This window comes from Rhodamnia argentea, chromosome 3 (assembly GCF_020921035.1).
Source record: "Rhodamnia argentea isolate NSW1041297 chromosome 3, ASM2092103v1, whole genome shotgun sequence".
Lineage (NCBI taxonomy): Eukaryota > Viridiplantae > Streptophyta > Magnoliopsida > Myrtales > Myrtaceae > Rhodamnia > Rhodamnia argentea.
Genome location: NC_063152.1, coordinates 11,284,512 through 11,303,725, shown reverse-complemented (window position 1 = coordinate 11,303,725; position 19,214 = coordinate 11,284,512). Strand labels below are relative to the sequence as shown.

General features: G+C 40.9%; 1 protein-coding gene across 1 annotated transcript; it reads right to left on the bottom strand.

The window, feature by feature from the left end:
• Nucleotides 1–2,184: 2,184 nt before the first annotated feature.
• On the bottom strand, nt 2,185–4,568 carry LOC115733498 (protein ACCELERATED CELL DEATH 6-like). Its single transcript, XM_030664150.2, has 4 exons — nt 4,211–4,568; nt 3,700–4,125; nt 2,983–3,521; nt 2,185–2,880 (listed from the first exon to the last, which is right to left on the bottom strand). The coding sequence occupies exons 1-4, from the start codon at nt 4,566–4,568 to the stop codon at nt 2,185–2,187; spliced, it is 2,019 nt and encodes a 672-aa protein (XP_030520010.2).
• Between the last annotated feature and the right edge of the window lie 14,646 nt (nt 4,569–19,214).

The following is a 19,214-nucleotide window of genomic DNA, read 5'->3' as shown; positions in this document are numbered from 1 at the left end:
AATGTAGAGAATCTTAAAACTTTCAAATAGAACAATCAAGTCATAAAACTTATCACAAAAGTACAATCGAATATTAAAACTTTTTAAAAGAGCAATCAAGTTCTAAACTTGTCAAGAAGGTGTAATCGAGTCCTAAAAATTATAAAGAAAGTGCAATCGAATCCTAAAATTTGCAAAGAAATTGCAATCGAGTCATAAAATTTTCAAAAAATGTAACTAACAAAAGGACTTAGTTGGACCAATTCGATATGCTTTTGTGATAATTTTGAGGACTTGACTGCACTTTTTGATGGATTTAGGACTGAATTACTCATATGAGACAAGTTTTAGGACTTTCAATGCACTTATCCCAAAACATATGTAACAATTATAAAAGATTTTTTTTTGTAACTTCTAACGATTTATTTTGATATTAGAAAAACCAGTTTCGTTTCTAAGTATTTTTTTTAAATCCAAGACACTTGATTTTATCCTAAAACAGAATTTAAAGAGAGATGGAGTGATTTAACTCCCTTGAAAATAGAAAAATGACCGCTATTATTAGCAAACTTAAAGGAAAAGATAAATCTCATGCAAGATTGGACTAGCTTCCCATAGAGGTGACAAACCGGTGGATTGGGTCAGATTCGAGTGAGTTACAAACGGGTGTGGACCGTCTTGACCCATTCAAGCCATATATACCAACTATCATGCCATATAATTTATGTGACCAATAACCAACTCGACCTAAGTCCAAACCAAATCCATCCAAATGAACTCATATTTTAAACATTACCATTGTATTTGCAAATTACTAGTTCTATGGCAAAAAACCTGGAAATTCAAAATGAAGATGAAAATCAACAACTTGAAAAGATGATGGCAAAAAAAAAAAAAAAACAACCTTGAGAAAGGTAAATCTGAATTTAAATTAAAGTTAACCTGTCTCTGGCTCTGCTATTTGTTCTTTTTTCAAGTAGAAAAGTAGGTTTTTTTCTCTTCATTGCACATTTTCAATCCACCTTGTCCATTGTATTATATTAAGTGTTAATGAAGTGATGTATATACAGTTATGCACTCTTCTAATAAAGCTTAGGTCCTTTTTTACCAACATAAACCGAACATAGGCTTAACTAGAAGAAAATATTTTTACTGGACATACATTTCCAGTTGAATTTTTTTTAAAGAAATATGGAAGTGTCATTCGAAAGCAGAGTCTAAATTTTCAGATCGTAAAATAGCAAGCACCTTAACGTACTTGATAATTTATTAAATTGCCATCCTTACCTTATCCCTTGTAGGCATGTGCATCTTCTCATAATAACTCATTTGACCTCTTTCTTACTTGTTTGGCAACATTTATGTTCCCCGAAACAGTTTCTAAGCTGAAATGATTATGTTCTCGAGAACAGTTTAATGCGTTTCGTAATTACACAAAATTTATATCTCTGAAATAGAAAAAGAATAGAAACGTGTTTTATACGGATCTTAAAATTTATATTCCCAATTTTTTCCATTCAATTATAAAAATGTCGGTGAAGACGGCGGGGACCGTCGAGCTTTAAAGATAGCGGTGGGGGCGACCGGCAGCCAGTGGCAAGGGTGGGGGCAGTGGACCCATGATTGTAAAGATGAATATTAAGTTATACCAAGCTTATTTTTCTAAAATTACGCCGTTTCTCTTTTCGTTCCAAGGAACAAGGAAGCTTTTTTTTTTTTGCTTCTTATTTCCGTTTCAAGTCTGTTCCTGAGGATAATTTTTGTCCCAAGGAACAGAAACAGTAACTCACGTTACCATATAGATTTCTGTTCTTTATTTATTTTTCAGGTACAAAAGAACATGAATGAGAGAATCAGGAGTGTTGCCAAACATGCCTTTAATTTTCCAATCCACGAACCAAATTAAAACTAAAAATCCAAACAAAGTGACCTAAAACAGCAACATAAGCAAACTTATTATTGATCCTCAATTTATTGCACAAATCTGTTATTATCGATGTCCTCGAACAAGCGATCACAAAGTATCTTAGATGAATAAAATTGCAAATATCACTAGCTTTTTGCGACAGACAGGTTGGCCAGCCAAACCGAAACAGCAGCAGCTAATGTAACTAAGACATTGGTATGTCATTAGCGAGAAGATAACATATGCAAGAGGGATCAAACGCCACCTTTCTGGAACCTGTGAGGCTCAAAATCATCTGTTCAATGGGCGGAGAGGACATCATCATCAGCGCCATCAAAAGGATTAGCTGCATGTTCCGCAGTCCCATTCCCTGCCGTCACGCTGCCGGACATTGAAATACCCACCACAATAATCAAGTCGGTGAGGCGACAAACAAGAGGATGGGTGTACCCAAGGGGGACGTACAACAAAAGATAGAAACTCAAGATGATGAAGAGCGAGACGGATCCCATGACCAAGACAACAATCGCGAGCCAAGCGAGCTTGGTTACAGTCACGTAGACGCCCGCCATGAATGCCAGGGGCATCGCGGCAAGAGTTACTAGCAACGGGAGCCTTGCTTTCGAAAGGGCATTCCGCACCGCGTGAGGATCGTTAATCTGTGTCCAGAGGAGGATCACGAGTGCGATTATGGAGCTGTACATGGCGATGGAGTTGGAAATCACAAAGACATTGTACATGGCTTTGTGGAGCAACATGGCGATTCCAGCTCCCGGTTCAGAACCATTGTATCCTCCGGGGACGGAAAAACCAGAAGCGAAAGTCATAGCAGCCACAAGCGCTGCCACGACCATGCGAGTGTTCACCTCCCCCTTGAGTCTATCCAATTCCGGTGGTCCCAGTTCTTTCCCTTTGCTCTGCCCGGTTGGATTGCAGATAGCTAATTCTCCACTTCTCGGTGTCCCAGCAGATACCAAGATTATCCGTGTTAACCTCTGCAAGAAGTGAGTCACAACACTCAAAAAGACACCAAAAACATTATGATTTTCGCAACTATGTGACAGATCTGGCTGAGACAAAAGTGTGAAAGGTTGTACCTTCCTAAGAGGAGCATCCATTCCTTTCATGTCCTGCTCGACTACATCGAGAGCCGTCATGTTATTCTCATTTACCAGCTTAAGATCAACTCTTCTGTCTCGTGCAAGAAGGAGCAAGACCGAAGCTTGCCAGTGCAATGCAGCCAGATGCAGAGGCGTATTCATGTCGGAATCTCTCGCATTTACGAGGTGACCGAACTTGGGATCTTTCAGTATGTATTTGACAGTTGAAATGGATCCGTACCTCGCGGACACGTGAAGAATGTTCTCGCCTTCCGATGATATGAACTCTGCGGGGTCTGGCCATTGCCGAAGCAGCTCCACGACGATCCGGACGTGATCCTTCAAGCAAGCGACATGGATAGGAAGATAGGCATTTACAGACCCTCCCTTCAGGACGCTCTTCGGGGACTTCTCGATCATGAACTGCACTCCATCGAGATAATTCGTGTACGCGGCAAAATGGAGTGGAAGGCGGTAATCCGCATCTCTCAATTCGAATAGCCATGGCTTCTTTTCCCACATCTCTGTCAGCATATCTAAATCCACCCGCGAGAATTCCATCATTTGGCTCACAGTCTTGCCCCATAGGACAGTAAACCAGACTTTGCTTGTGAAACTTGATTTATACACCACCAGTGGAAACCAAAATGAAGAAAACAAGAGAGGGTCCAAGAAAGATTAAAGAAGCAGCGAGAGCGTGAAAGTAGTGTTTACCCTTGTTCTGGTACATAATGGCGAGATGAACGGGTGACATGCCGAAAGCATGGACATCCATTTGAGCCTCATCTTCGCCCCCATTTGGCGCATCCAACAAGCACTTGAGAACCTCCACGTCCCCTGTTTCGACTGCTAAGCACCATGGAGACTTGCTTTCCTGGTTCCCCCAGTACAGTAGGCTGGGTTTTTCTCTCACCAGCAGACGGATCACCTCGTAATGCCGATTCCTCACAGCCTCGCCCAGAGCGGTGTTACGGTTCTGGTCACCGTATGTGGGATTCCCCTGGGGAAGGAGAAGCTCCACCGCATTGGTTTTCCCAGCTCTAGCCGCGATGATCACAGGTGTCTCGTCTCTGAAGTTTGCCGCGGAGATCAAATGCTCAGGGACAAAATCAATGATTGCTCTGACAATATCATCACTCTCTGTTTTGCATTGATGTCAAGTTTAATTTGAGCGCAATGGGCAAAACAAGAAGCATATGCGAGGGTCAGTCCTTTTCTAATATACCTGCCGCAGCGTGAAGCAGTGTATTCCCGGAGGGGCTTGTTAGACCGAGAACGATTGGCAACGACACTCCTTCCTTGGCGCAATAATCCTCCAGGGCTCTGATGAACCTGTCGACGTCTCCATCCTTTGCTGCGAAGTATAGCAGAGGATCCATAAACTTGTCGGATTGTGCAGGATCCTGCTCTCGCTTGCTCGGGTCGGTGTCGGATTGTGCAGGTTCCTGGTCTCGCTCACTCGGATCGGTGTCGGACTGTGCAGGTTCCTGCTCTCGCTCGCTCGGGTTGGTCCCGATTAACGCTTCCAGTCTCTGCCTTCTCTGCTTCCACATCTCCCCGTCTATAGATGGCTTCACATCCATATCTGGGAGTTCAAAGTGATAATGATGAACAAATTTCAGGAGCCAATTGATATTTTCTGAGGAAAGAAAATCACTTGAGCAACTGTATCATTTCATTACATCTATAATAGATGATCTATGGTGGTCATCATCCGATTCAGAACAAGGAAATCAGAGCTAGGCTGGTTTCTTTTTCCTCTTTCTTTTGGATTGAAAGTTACTTGTCCACTTTCACGCCAAAGTTTCAGATGTTGTTTCAAGGCTTAAGTACACTACAAGTTGTCGCGACCTAAAAAAAATAAACGAGTTAATTTTCGGGCTAATGGATTATCAGGTTAATTAATTAACTAACCTAACTCGGACTCTCCCAAGTCCATACCAAATCGCAACTTAAGGTTCAGATAATTAACATGCAATGTGATTTGAATTTGGAGTCGCCACTAATCATTTTCGGTAGGTTGATTAGAAACCTAAATAAAATAGCGGGAGAAAACTATCTTATTTCCGCGAACCAGAGATTTTGAATTCGGGGATTTGGTTACGTCAGATTTCTCTAACGCCCTTTCGGTACCATTTTCATGAAAAATATTTGATTTGGCAATTTTGATGGATTTTACTTGAAATTCAAAGATGCAATTTTTTTGGTTTTTTCTTCTTTTTTATGAGAATGTAAAACATGGAACTTTGTGCGATATACACCATGGATGATTTAGAAAGAAAGAAAACGCAGCCAATCACGAGTATTTACAAAAATAAATTAACATGTACTAATGTTAAACTTTGGAACACGTGACATGTCTAAAATAGACAAACAAATATTCAAACCAAACGATTACATTTTTGTAGATCGAGATGGAAATGATTACCTTCTATTACACAAAATCTTACTCACATACACGTTATAGTTCCCTTCAAGATCTCAAAGCTGGAAGAACGCGGCTGTCGTCGAAAATGGCAAGCAATGGCGTTGTTGGGTGGCGAGAGGCGAAATATGTGTCGGGACTCGTCGAAGATGATGCTCGACTAAAACTCTTTTCTTCACTCTCGAATTTTCTCTTCTAATTTTTCTAAAGAACTCTCTTTTTCCTCTCTAAAAATTCCTCTCAAAAACTCTCTCAAAACTCTCTCAATTCTCTTCCACTCCCCTCTCTCTAAAACTCTTCTCAAGAGCTCTCTACCCTCCTCCTAAAACTCTCTCAATTCTCTTCCACTCTCTCCCCAAAACTCTTCTCAAGAGCTCTATCTTTTATAGGCAAAGTTCTTCATCCTTCATTCTTCACCTTCATTTCTTCACCTTCCATCTTCATCTTCTCTTCTTCATCTTCATTTCTTCACCTTCCATTTTCATCTTCCCTTCTTCATCTTCATTTCTTCACCTTCCATTTTCATCTTCCCTTCATTATCTTCCCTTCATCATCTTCCCTTCTTCATCTTCTTTTCATTATCTTCCCTTCATCATCTTCCCTTCTTCATCTTCTTTTGGTATTTGCAATACAGTCCCCGAAGTTCCAAGTATTTGCAATACGATCCCCGAAATTTTAAGTATTTGCAATACAGTCCTTGAAGTTTCAAATCTTCTCGGTGTATTTTTCCATCCCGTGCCTAGTCTAGACGCATGCTAAATTAAGTGTTCTGCTTGCCCGATTATATGCCAATGCAATGTACGCTAAAAATAAATATGTGAGATGATTTTTTATAATTTTTATGCAAAAAATAGATTAGTCAAAATTTAGGCGTCAACAGCTGCCCCTCTTTGAGTGGAGGCTCGTAGAGGTTCCGCTCAAAGACAAAATTGAATCCTAAATTTTGACAAGGCAAATTATGGATGAACTTTTTGGCGGGAGTTTTAATCCCATTTTTATGAAGTGATGCATGATATGCAAGATCAGTAAATAACATGTGTCATAATTTCCCTTTTTCATGTTAGAGAAACTCGCACATGGATCGCATACAAGAATACCTGTTTTACCAAATTTCTCGTAAGCTAATGATTCTCTTAATTTCCAAGCTTCTTTTTGCAGATGCAAGGATTTTAAGGTATTTGGCCTATCTGTTATCGGAGACTTCTCCCTAATGCAAGACAGCGCAAGATATGTGTGTCGTTTGAGATCACAAGAGCTACGTCGTTGTGAGTCGAAAGAAGTGAAATCAAGTTCACAAGAGCTACGTCGTTGTGAGTTGATTAAATGTCGAAATCGCCAATGCATATGTCTTCACGATTCGATAAAGGGGGAACCAAAATCATAAGAGCTACGTCGTTATGATTTGGTTTGGATCAAAAATATGGGTGCTTATGTCTTCATGATTTGATAAAGGAGCCGAAAATCATAAGAGCTATGTCATTATGAGCCGACTAAAGGTCAAGATCACCAAGTGCATACGTCTTCGTGATTCGATCACCGAAATCATAAGAGCTACGTCGTTATGATTTGAAGAGATGTCAAGATCGCCAAGTGCATATGTCTTCACGTCCCGAGATTGAAACCATAAGAGCTACGTCGTTATGATTTGATAAGATGTCAAGATCGCCAGTGCATATGTCTTCACGTCCCGAGATTGAAACCATAAGAGCTACGTCGTTATGATTTGATAAGATGTCAAGATCGCCAGTGCATATGTCTTCACGTCCCGAGATTGAAACCATAAGAGTTACGTCGTTATGATTTGATAAGATGTCAAGATCGCCAGTGCATATGTCTTCACGTCCCGAGATTGAAACCATAAGAGCTACGTCGTTATGATTTGATAAGATGTCAAGATCGCCAGTGCATATGTCTACACGACTTGACGGAAGAGGCATATTGCCCGAGTTGAACAATATTTGATAGGAGCACCATCGAATGGAATCGATAAGTACAAAAGGGGCATATTGCCCGAATTGAATCATAACAACTATCATGAGAAGAGTTGTTAATTTGAAAAGGGGTTCAGAAAACTTACCCGGGTTCTCCAAACGATTAATCAAGGAACGAAGCAGATTGCTGTATCGTACCTGGTAGGCATTTGCCAGCAAAACTTGCTCATTCAATAATCCTTGGATGAATTTCGAGACCTTGGGAGGGAACTCGAACATCGGGAATGTATTACCTATCATAGAATGTCAGAGGTAACACACACAAACATATTCAACAATGAGTATAATGCAATCACTCATACTATGGTTCATGCATAACCATTCTGTCAAGTTTGCATTACCAATTTTGTCCAGGGAGGTTCTCACATTACGAATACCTCGAATGTGAGCTGAATGGGGGGACTTTCAGTCCGAAAGGGCTTTCTCTCACTCTCGAGAAAAGCTATTTATCCCGTCTGCGAGGATTCAAGAGAAATCACTCAATCTTTCCATCATCGCATTCGATAAGGATCCAAGTAATCTCGCAATTGATACGACCGAGCCGATCCGGGAGGTCTTGATTAGGACCGTAATGAGGGCTAGGTCAAAGGTTTACAAAGGGGACTCCGGTTGAGTCAAGGTTGCTTGAAATGAATTTCTTCATCATTTGCTCCGGATTTACAAGTCAAGAATCCTGCAAAAATGAGAGAGAAATAATCTTGCTCGAACTTCTTCGAGTGATGCTTAAAATCATTTAACTCTACGTTAACTCAAGTGCCCTAATCGGAAGAGACTTTGGAGGGTTATAACGTAGGCTAGGATTGGGGACCGAGGAACGAAAAGGCTCGTTTTGGCTCAGAAATTAAATGAGAAGGGGCTTGACGTTGGTGATCATCGCCGACTAGTCACCGATCTTGGTCTTCGGGAAATGTCTTCAGAAAGAATACCATCATTGAATGAGGGATGGTAGTTTTCTACTGAAAATTGCACTTTACAAACTGATTTCTTGGGGAGTCTTCTTCATAACAAGTGTCTCTCAAGGATTTGCAAGAGACACAATGCAAACATGTACATGGAATTTACAACTTAACATGCAAAAATGTACATTCAAAATTCAGAAGTACTTTACAAATGAATGTGCATTGGCCTCACTTTTGGTAGGCACTTTACTTTTCCTATGCTTGAAATTTTCATATGAGATCAGCCTTTGCTTTTCTTACTCCCGACTCTCATTTTTCTTTTTTTCTTCTTTTTTTTCGAGAAGAGATTTCTTTTCCTTTTTCTTTGAGAGCTCTTCGACATCTCTTTATTTTGCTTTTTTTTTTTACAATCCCATGATTTTGAACCAGGAATTACAACAAACATAAATATTTACAAAGAAAAATTATGTAAACATAAAAAATCTAGCATACAAGAAATGAGTCCATTCGGGAATTCTCTGTTGACCCGACCATCTCCAATTCTAATCCTTGGGAAAATGCTATCTTCGTCTTTGAAATGAGCAAATGATCACCAACAGGGGTTTAAGAAATGAATTTGCAGGCCCATGTAGGCTATGCAAAGAATGAAGTGTATAGGATAGAGAAATGAATGCTCTTCATCATCCTAAGGCACTTGAATTAAAATTCGAGTATAAATGCAAAGAAACACCCGAAGATTAATGTTAGTCCGAGCAAGAAAATTTCTAACCATTTACCTCGTGTTGCTGCTGGAATTAACTCGTCCGAACCCCGATGTGGGGTGGTTCTTGACAGGGGTAAAGAAATGAAACCACCGCTCAAAAGGGGTAATCAATGGATCACCCGTAGTGTTTGGGATAGAGAACTGAATGCCTCTGTCATTTCGGCTATCGTACTTTTTGCGAGAAAACCTTTTACTTTGTGAAATGCGGAACTTAGCCACCGTTCAACTTGCCTAAAAAGATTGGACGTGTTTGGGAAAAGATTGCCTTTCAGCATCCTGTCTCGCCCCATTCCATACATTCGATGTATCTTATGTAGTTCATGTTCCTTACTTAGAGTTGGTAAATTAAACATGAGGAACAATCATGCACAAACTATACAATGTATGAGTGTTTTCGAGCATATAAAATGCAACAACTTTTTATCTTGGTGGATAGAATTTGCAAGCACATGAGAAACTTCTTAGGGGCGTGGATCGTGAGTTGCCCCCGCTCATGCAAATGAGTTGCAAAACTTCATTATCTGGTTCAAGACATGAGATTGTCAAAGGCTCCAGGAATTTCTTGTTTCATTAATTTTTCGGGGAGAATGGATACTTCCCTATCCGGAAAGGCAGTGACCCCTGTAAAAATCAAAAGGGAAAGCATCAATGTACGTTCTCATGTCCTAAACGAGTTGAAACGATACCGCTTTACCCTTGTACGAATTTCTTGTGAACTTTGAATTGAAAGGATCAACTCATCTTGATCGGATTGTATGTCCGGGATGTTATCTCTCCGGTTTTGTAACCATCCGGGTTGAGCTTCAATTGGCATTGAACTCATATTCTGGACTGGACTCATCTAGGTCGTATACTTCTGAATCCACTAAGTTCTCCTCCTCATGTATCCCCTTGAAACATAAAGTAACAAAATCGGAAGGACAAACAGGGCTTAATTGCGGTGTGATTTTTTTTTTTTGAAGAACTTTATTTATTTATTTTTTTATTTTTCAAAACCGTGGGACATGAATTCTTGAAGAAGCCCAACCCTCGGTTCTTACCATGATGACAAACTTCTTGGTCGTTGGTTATCGTCATCGGGTTGGTTTGGGATACTTCAACAAGATTCGAAAAATGGTGCAATTTTATTGATATGAAATTACATCTTCTAGGAAAGAAAATCCAAGAGTACAAGACAGAATAGAAATCCAAATGCGATCCAAAATCTAAAGGAAACAGAAAATGTCCCACGTAGGGGATTGCATAAACATAAAGATGTTACTCTGAATCTAAACCCTCCAAAGGATCATCACATATGGCATTAATGAATGATTTGGAAGGTTTAGGCGCCGGGTAAGGTTCCTCCTTATGCGCTCCGTCTTCGGATATAGCAGCAATGGTTACATCATCAAAACAACCGGCGATATCGAAGACTCCTTCATCCTTACTAGCACCAACCTGTCCGATTCCCAGCCCGAATACAAGATTAATTTTACCAGAATGATCCGGCAAAGGATTATTCCGGACATTTGGCTGTTTGTTGCCTTGGAATGAGAATGCCTTAGAATCAAGAAGATCTTGAATCCGATGCTTCAACACGATACAGCTGTTGGTGTCATGTCCAAGCTCCCCGCAGTGGTAATCACATTTCTTTGATGGATCATATCTTGGCGAGCTCGTGTTACTGGGTCGTAGAGGCTCGGAAGTCGATAAACCTCTCTCACGTAGAACCGCGAGTACTTGCGACGGGGTTCCTGGTAGAGGGGTAAACCGCCGAGGGGACCGTTGATTCTCTCTTTGTCGTTGCACGCCGAAATTGGCATGCTGCTGATTTGGAACCCGTACGACCGGCGTGCGGGTCGTGGGTTTTTGGCTGTAGGTCATGTTGACCTGTGGGGCCGGCTCATTGTCTTTCCTTACCGCAAACCTCTTAGTCGTTGTGGTGACATCATCGTACCAGCCTTTCTTCATACCGTTCTCGATTTCTTCAGCCATTGCGATGAGATGGCTGAATGACGTGGCAACGGATCCCAAAATTCGGGTTCTCATAACTTGCGGCAGAGTGGAAACAAACAATTTCATGAGCTCCCTTTCGGGAGGAACTAGTTTCAGCCGAGATGCCACGTTCCTCCACCCGGTAGCATACTGCTTGATTGTTTCTCCTATCTTCATCTCAAGCTGTTCAAGATCTTCTCTGGTGGTCAGCACGTCCAAGTTAAAGCTAAAATGTTTGATGAAAGCATTAGCTGCCTTCTCCCAATCATCCATCCGGTAGATCTCGTAGTCCGTATACCATCTCATGGCAACTTCTTTTAAACTAGCCTGGAAAGTCTGGACCATTAGGGGGCCGTTGATCGCATACTTGTTCATTCTTGCCTGGTACATCCGGACGTGCTGAACCGGGTTGGAAGTTCCATGATACTTCTCAAAGTCGGGCATCTTGAACTTCTCCGGCACCGTGACTTTTGAAAAGACAGACAGGTCAATTTGGGGTATGTTGTGAGTCCCCTCGACCTCTCGGATCCTCTGTTCCATTTGGGCCAACCGCTTGGCCGTATCACCATTCAACCCGGGGGCCACAGGGCTGGCTTGGGAGATTGGGACTACGGGCGGCGTGCCCGAGCTCACACCTGTGAAGATCACATCTTCTAGCGGCATTGTCTGATAGGGAGCAGTTTCCGGGGTTTTACCGGAGTTATCCGCATGAGGAATTCGAGCAGGAATGATTAGCGGCGGGCTGGAGGTGGATGATTGCAGTTTGGTGGTGAAGGCGGCCATCATTTCCTCCATCTTTCGGGACATCATCCCTTCAAAGCGCTCGGTCAATGAGTTAAGTTTCTCGTCCAGGGCAGCACCGATAGTGGCGTTAATGTCGGCCATCCTCTTTGCGACTTATCGAGTAATATGTGGAGGATCCGTGATAAATTACCTGTACACAGTAACAAACCCAAAATTAGTACAGGGAGCAAGAATAGCGAGCCGGCCCATGGCATCCCTCTAGACTCAAACGAACAAAGTGATTATGACCAAAGGATAAAAACATGTAATTTTCAGTTTATCCGCTTTTACGAAAAAATTCATATTAATTCGTACGTTGATCAAAACATGTCCAAATTTTACGAGCTTGTAGTTGAGAAGATGATGAACAACTTTTATGTTGGCCAATTGGACTAGAAATGCACGGATCAAATCAGTTTAATGTGTTTTTCCAAAAAAACGCATTCAGAAAACTGTTATAACCGCAGGTAGTTGAAAAAACGAAAGGCCATCTTAAATTATGAATTTAATTCTGAAATTTTGTAGGATATTAGTTGAAACATAGGTCTACAACTTTCGTGTTTGGCACTTACTCAAAGCTCGATCGTAGAATTTAGTAAAAATCGCACAACAGGAATAAGTCAAATCAAAATTGAGGACAACCGATGAAATTGTAAAAGCTACGGAAGCAAAGTGCGAAATTGGAAATAAGACAATGAAACTTCTAAACAATCAACCTAAACCATGGACCGGCCCAAAATAAAAATGAGATAACAGGGTACAAGAGACAAGAAATTACCTCTCATACGAAGAAAATGCCAATCACAAAGACATGCGCATGAATTGTGAGTTTAAATCTTATTCTATCTATCCAAAAGGCTTTTGCAAAGTGAAATGATGAACGAAATGACATGTCGCAGCCTCGCGCGCAATCATCATGACTAGTCGCAACCTCGCGTACAATAGTCATGACTAGTCGGGTCCAATCACTTCGGCTTGGTTCGGTCGACAAGGGCAATTCTCATGCATCGTAGCCTCACGTGTATGAGAACGACCCTTGAGCCATTTTTTGGAAAAATTTTCGGGATCCAGATGGGATAACCTTTAGCGAAACCTTACCGCCAAGGTTAAAGAACCATCTAAATACCATCTTAAAACTATTATTGTGACCCAGGTCCGGTCACGGGTTGTGTGCAGTGTAGTGCAAAGACGATAAATCATGCACAACAATTAAAGGCAAACACCGCTTCAATGATTCAAAAGTTAAATCACAATTCCAATTCACCAAGCCTGCAAAACAAAGGGTTAGCCGATCACTCCTCCCCTTATAACTCCCAATCTGCAAAAACATTTAACACCTAAGAATGAGAATTCAACCAAAGTTTACCAAATCAAGTGATTTCTTTTTCATGAAATTATCCGGCCTAAGTCCTCTTCGGGTCCCCAGTGGAGTCGCCAAGCTGTCGCGACCTAAAAAAAATAAACGAGTTAATTTTCGGGCTAATGGATTATCAGGTTAATTAATTAACTAACCTAACTCGGACTCTCCCAAGTCCATACCAAATCGCAACTTAAGGTTCGGATAATTAACATGCAATGTGATTTGAATTTGGAGTCGCCACTAATCATTTTCGGTAGGTTGATTAGAAACCTAAATAAAATAGCGGGAGAAAACTATCTTATTTCCGCGAACCGGAGATTTTGAATTCGGGGGATTTGGTTACGTCAGATTTCTCTAACGCCCTTTCGGTACCATTTTCATGAAAAATATTTGATTTGGCAATTTTGATGGATTTTACTTGAAATTCAAAGATGCAATTTTTTTGGTTTTTTCTTCTTTTTTATGAGAATGTAAAACATGGAACTTTGTGCGATATACACCATGGATGATTTAGAAAGAAAGAAAACGCAGCCAATCACGAGTATTTACAAAAATAAATTAACATGTACTAATGTTAAACTTTGGAACACGTGACATGTCTAAAATAGACAAACAAATATTCAAACCAAACGATTACATTTTTGTAGATCGAGATGGAAATGATTACCTTCTATTACACAAAATCTTACTCACATACACGTTATAGTTCCCTTCAAGATCTCAAAGCTGGAAGAACGCGGCTGTCGTCGAAAATGGCAAGCAATGGCGTTGTTGGGTGGCGAGAGGCGAAATATGTGTCGGGACTCGTCGAAGATGATGCTCGACTAAAACTCTTTTCTTCACTCTCGAATTTTCTCTTCTAATTTTTCTAAAGAACTCTCTTTTTCCTCTCTAAAAATTCCTCTCAAAAACTCTCTCAAAACTCTCTCAATTCTCTTCCACTCCCCTCTCTCTAAAACTCTTCTCAAGAGCTCTCTACCCTCCTCCTAAAACTCTCTCAATTCTCTTCCACTCTCTCCCCAAAACTCTTCTCAAGAGCTCTATCTTTTATAGGCAAAGTTCTTCATCCTTCATTCTTCACCTTCATTTCTTCACCTTCCATCTTCATCTTCTCTTCTTCATCTTCATTTCTTCACCTTCCATTTTCATCTTCCCTTCTTCATCTTCATTTCTTCACCTTCCATTTTCATCTTCCCTTCATTATCTTCCCTTCATCATCTTCCCTTCTTCATCTTCTTTTCATTATCTTCCCTTCATCATCTTCCCTTCTTCATCTTCTTTTGGTATTTGCAATACAGTCCCCGAAGTTCCAAGTATTTGCAATACGATCCCCTGAAATTTTAAGTATTTGCAATACAGTCCTTGAAGTTTCAAATCTTCTCGGTGTATTTTTCCATCCCGTGCCTAGTCTAGACGCATGCTAAATTAAGTGTTCTGCTTGCCCGATTATATGCCAATGCAATGTACGCTAAAAATAAATATGTGAGATGATTTTTTATAATTTTTATGCAAAAAATAGATTAGTCAAAATTTAGGCGTCAACACAAGTGTTAATATTTGTATACGGCGCTTACTTTAATATCAAAACTTTCAAAACAATCACTTAAGTGGCAAATTTTTTGAAAAACGATCACTTCAAGGCCAAAACTTTCAAAACGATCACTTAAGCGTCAATTTTTTTTTAAAAACGATCATTTAAGTGTCAATTTTTTTAAAAAAAACAATCACTTCAATGTCAACTCCACCGAGCAACGTCAGCTCGAATATTAATAAAAAAATAACACTTTTCAGATTTACGGCAAACCACGTCAGCTCAAATTGAAATTGGCACTGAAATGATCGTTTTAAAAGAATTTGGCACTTAAGTGATTGTTTTTTAAAAAAATTGGCACTTAAGTGATCATTTTGAAAATTTTGACATTAAAATGAGCGCTGTATACAAGTTTTGACACTTCTAATATACTTTAGCCTCGTTTTCAAAGTTTTAACAAACTAGAAAAAGAAAAATTATGCCCATTTATATATTTCTAAAGGTTTTAGATATTTCGCAGTGAATGAAGATCAAATTGCAAAGCACCAAAATGAAAAAGAAGAAGTGAAAAGACAGAAGTTTCTTATTGGGTGGACCTCCGGAATCTCGGGCTCGGGTGCCCGGAACCCGGCTCGGGCACCCGGGATTAGGTCATAGGCACGAGAGCAAGGGTTTCTCGAACCCAACCACTAGGAGACCGAGTACACGAGTCGAGGAGCTAGGCTTGGCCTTGGTGGACCCGAGCTCGAGTACCAACAACTCATGCACGGGAGCCGGGTATCTAGACATGACTGCTGGAACATGGACACGAAGACGATATCCTAGGCCTAGCCTTTATAAACCCGAGCCCGGCCTGACCACCAAGGACTAGGCACAGGTGTGAGCGTACCCCTACCCATGTCCAAGCACCGGGATCTAGCCATATTTTGAAAATGAATTCTTTTTTTTTAAAGATTATTCAACTTTTTGAAATTAAGCATGAACGTTTCGTTCCACCGATTCATTTTCCTTAGAGATCCAAACTTGGGCTTATTCAATAATAAGTTTCTGGCAGGACAAAGGATATTCATCGTGAAAATGCATTCTAGGAAGGGAAATAACAACCTGCTCTGATATTATGTTAGTATTTTGCGTGATCAATGTCACAATTTATGCTAAAATTGATTTTTAAACGGGTAGATGGGGTAGTGATTTGATATATAAGTAATTTAACACACGGCAAATGATGCCAAAAAGTATGGCATCGACGAGATACACGACAAAAACGAAGACCTTCTTCGCGCCAACAAGACGTGAACAGACAAAAATCTACGGCTGAACTTACTTCACCATGACGAGTAAACAAAACCAGAAATCACAACCAAAACAAAAGCCACTCACCAGCTCCGTCCAGCCACGGAATGCTTCGGCCTCTCCCTCTTCCTCTCTATCTGCAACCTCTTTCTCTCTCTCTCTCTCTCTCGAAAGCAAAGCCAATGAGAGGGAAGAGGAGGGAGCAGAGTATTAATAGAGGAGGGAAGGGCCAACGGTCTCGTCTTTCTCTATCTTCTCTTGACGTTGACGAAGAAGTGAGAGAGAGAGAGAGAGAGAGAGAGAGAGAGAGAGAGACAAATGATGGGTAGGACAGATGGCAATGAAACGCGAGTCAAATTCATGCGAAATGAAGGGTGAATTTGGCAGCTAGGATAGCTTTAGAAGGATGAGCACCCCAGGAAGAAGCAAGGAAGAGAAAGTGGGATAATACAGTAATGCGGGAATAATAAGCAGCATTCAATGTCACGTGTCTAACAGCTCTCTCTGTCTCCCTCTCCTTTAGTCAAACGTTTTCATATTCTTGGGGGATGATTCGATAGATGCACCGACTGCCAAAAACAGGTAAAACATTTGGGATTGTCTGAGAAAATTTGATTGTGAGCAGAAGTTCATACTTCTTTAATGCTTTGATGTGTGATGACGGTAACTATTCTTAAGGTACTATCTCCCCCACTATTGTTGTTGTCGGATTTCAAGTAAATATACCTTCGGGATATAACTAATCAAACTCACATCGAAACAAGTTCACTAATTACTTCACTTCCCTCCTAAAATTTAACTGTGAACGTGTTGTTAGGCTTGTGGAAAAGAGAGAAGAAGAGGGAATTATGAAGAAGAGGACGTTGTGAAGAACGATGTGTGATTTGGTTCTATTTATAAATAACCAAATAACACATCTTTTGAAAAATATGTACCGTATCCGAACCATCACTAGTTTTCAGTTCGACCAATTACTTCTCTTCATGTCAATACTCACTTCTTTTCATGTTCTTTTAATTATTTACAGATAACAATCTATTTCAATAATCCCTCATTCGATTTGTTATTTGTACTAATTCAAATAAAGTCATGCATGAAAAAGGCATCCCTTAAGATTGGAACCTTCAACGAGTGTAAATAATTTCCCTAACGAAATTACTGGTAGTTAAAAGAACTTTGAACCCGTGATTTCATTTGTTAACTCAATTATTACACGTGAATTTACACACATTCAATTAGGAATTTCCTATGCCTTCGCATTTTTATGGCCTTGTGCTGCTCCTATTACTTTTCTTAGAAGCGACACCCCTTCTCATGTTCGTATAGATGAAGTTTCCGACTTATTAGTCTTGCCTTGCCAAAACCTAAACTTCATTAAGGGTGGTTGCTTACACTTATTCTCCGAATTTTCCATGAGTACTAACCCTGTCTAGTACTCGAGAATTGTTAAGATATAACAGCTTGTTGTTACCCATTTAACTTTGACAATTTCATTATAAATTGTAAAGTTGCAAAGTTGGGTTTCCATTATATATATGGCTATTGTAAATTGGTCTAAAACTCATTCCTTTGGTAGTACTGCTAACTAAACCTCTTGAAAGTCCATTAATTAATGGATCAACCAAATTATTATTTGTCCCGAGATAGATGACGAAAATAATTCCATCGGTTGTTAATTGTGGAACATATTCATGCCGCAAACTAATCTGTCTAGATTTTTCATTGCACATTTTATTGTATGCCTATTGGCACCTAAAACAAACCAAGAAAGCTCGTGACAAGCACGTGAGGGGGCGATAATCAGCTACGGGAAGGAACACCGAAGCAAGGTACGTGTTGATCAAAAAGGTGCCACGTGTCGGGGTAAATTCTCGCGCCACTTCCTTCCAAAACAAGAAAAGCGCGCGGAGGAGGGCCACATCGAGGCGATTGCTAAAAGATTGGCGGTAATCCCCACGAGGTAAAAAGAAAAAGGCGCGAAGACCGGGAAACCGTCATCCACGTGGCTTATGGAAAAGGGCAAAGCGTGAGGCAAAGGGAAGAAACCGCTCGGCGGTTACCGCAGAGCCTGTCTATAAATACCTCACAGTAGCAAAAACACAAGATACACACAACAAACTCAAAATACTTGCATTTTCAAGTAGCTCTTAGCCTTTAGCCTAGCCTAGCTATAGTTTTTCGGATTCCCGTCGTCCATTCAATTCCGGCGAGTTTCATATCCAGAGTTAGGTGTCGTCGATTAAATTCTGACGTCCGCTCACTAGGTTCAGTACCGTTGATTAAATTCCGGTGTTGCACCCTTCATCCATCCCGTCCCGATCAGTCGATTCAATTCCGGTATTGTGTCCTATAATTGCCCGTCAAGTCTTGTTGATTAAATTCCAGCATTGTGTCCTACATCATTTCCCCGATCCTGTCGATTTAATTACAGAATCGTGTCGAAATTTGTTACATACTTCTGCTATTGCACGTGTTGGGCTGTCGAAGTTGTTGAAAGACCGTAACGTGCCTTTTGTGCCAACCTATTGCATTTGACATTCTCTCGTCCAAAACCGACCCGAACTCCTTTTCGGAAAACGAACGGATTAAGTTCGATAAAAGATTCTCGCGTTAGCAACTCTTTTTGGGCTATAGTCATTTTTGGGCCCGGCACCCATAACCAAAAAAGCCCGGTCGAAGGATTTAGACGCGCAACAATCTTTTTTGGCACGCCCGGTGGGACCATTGGTGTCGGTTCGAGAGAAGTGCCATGCCACGCACGCGAGGACGTAACAACTTAGACGGGAGTGGAGACGAACCCCTAGAAGAAATATAACGAATGGAGTCATCCACGACCCATCAAGAGGACGTCGAGATCCCTCGACGTAACTTCGAGGAGCCAAGGAGAAATCCGGAAATAACGCCCGTCAAGTTAACATCGATAAGACGTACCATTGAAGAAGTCCAGAACGAGTTTGCTGATCACATGGTCCAGCGAATGACCGAGGTTGTCGGGCCGTTAATCATCAACACATATCACGAATGTGCTGCAGACAACACATGGGATTACGGTTAACCCACCTAATGTCCAAAAAGGAAATGGTTTTGTACCAGCGGTAAGTGGCGGGTTACCGAGAACGACACCGCCAAATGTAGGCCCCGTAGGACGGAATACTCAACCTTTAGCACCTGCGCAGATTCTACAACGAAGGGAGCCGTTACCGGCCAACG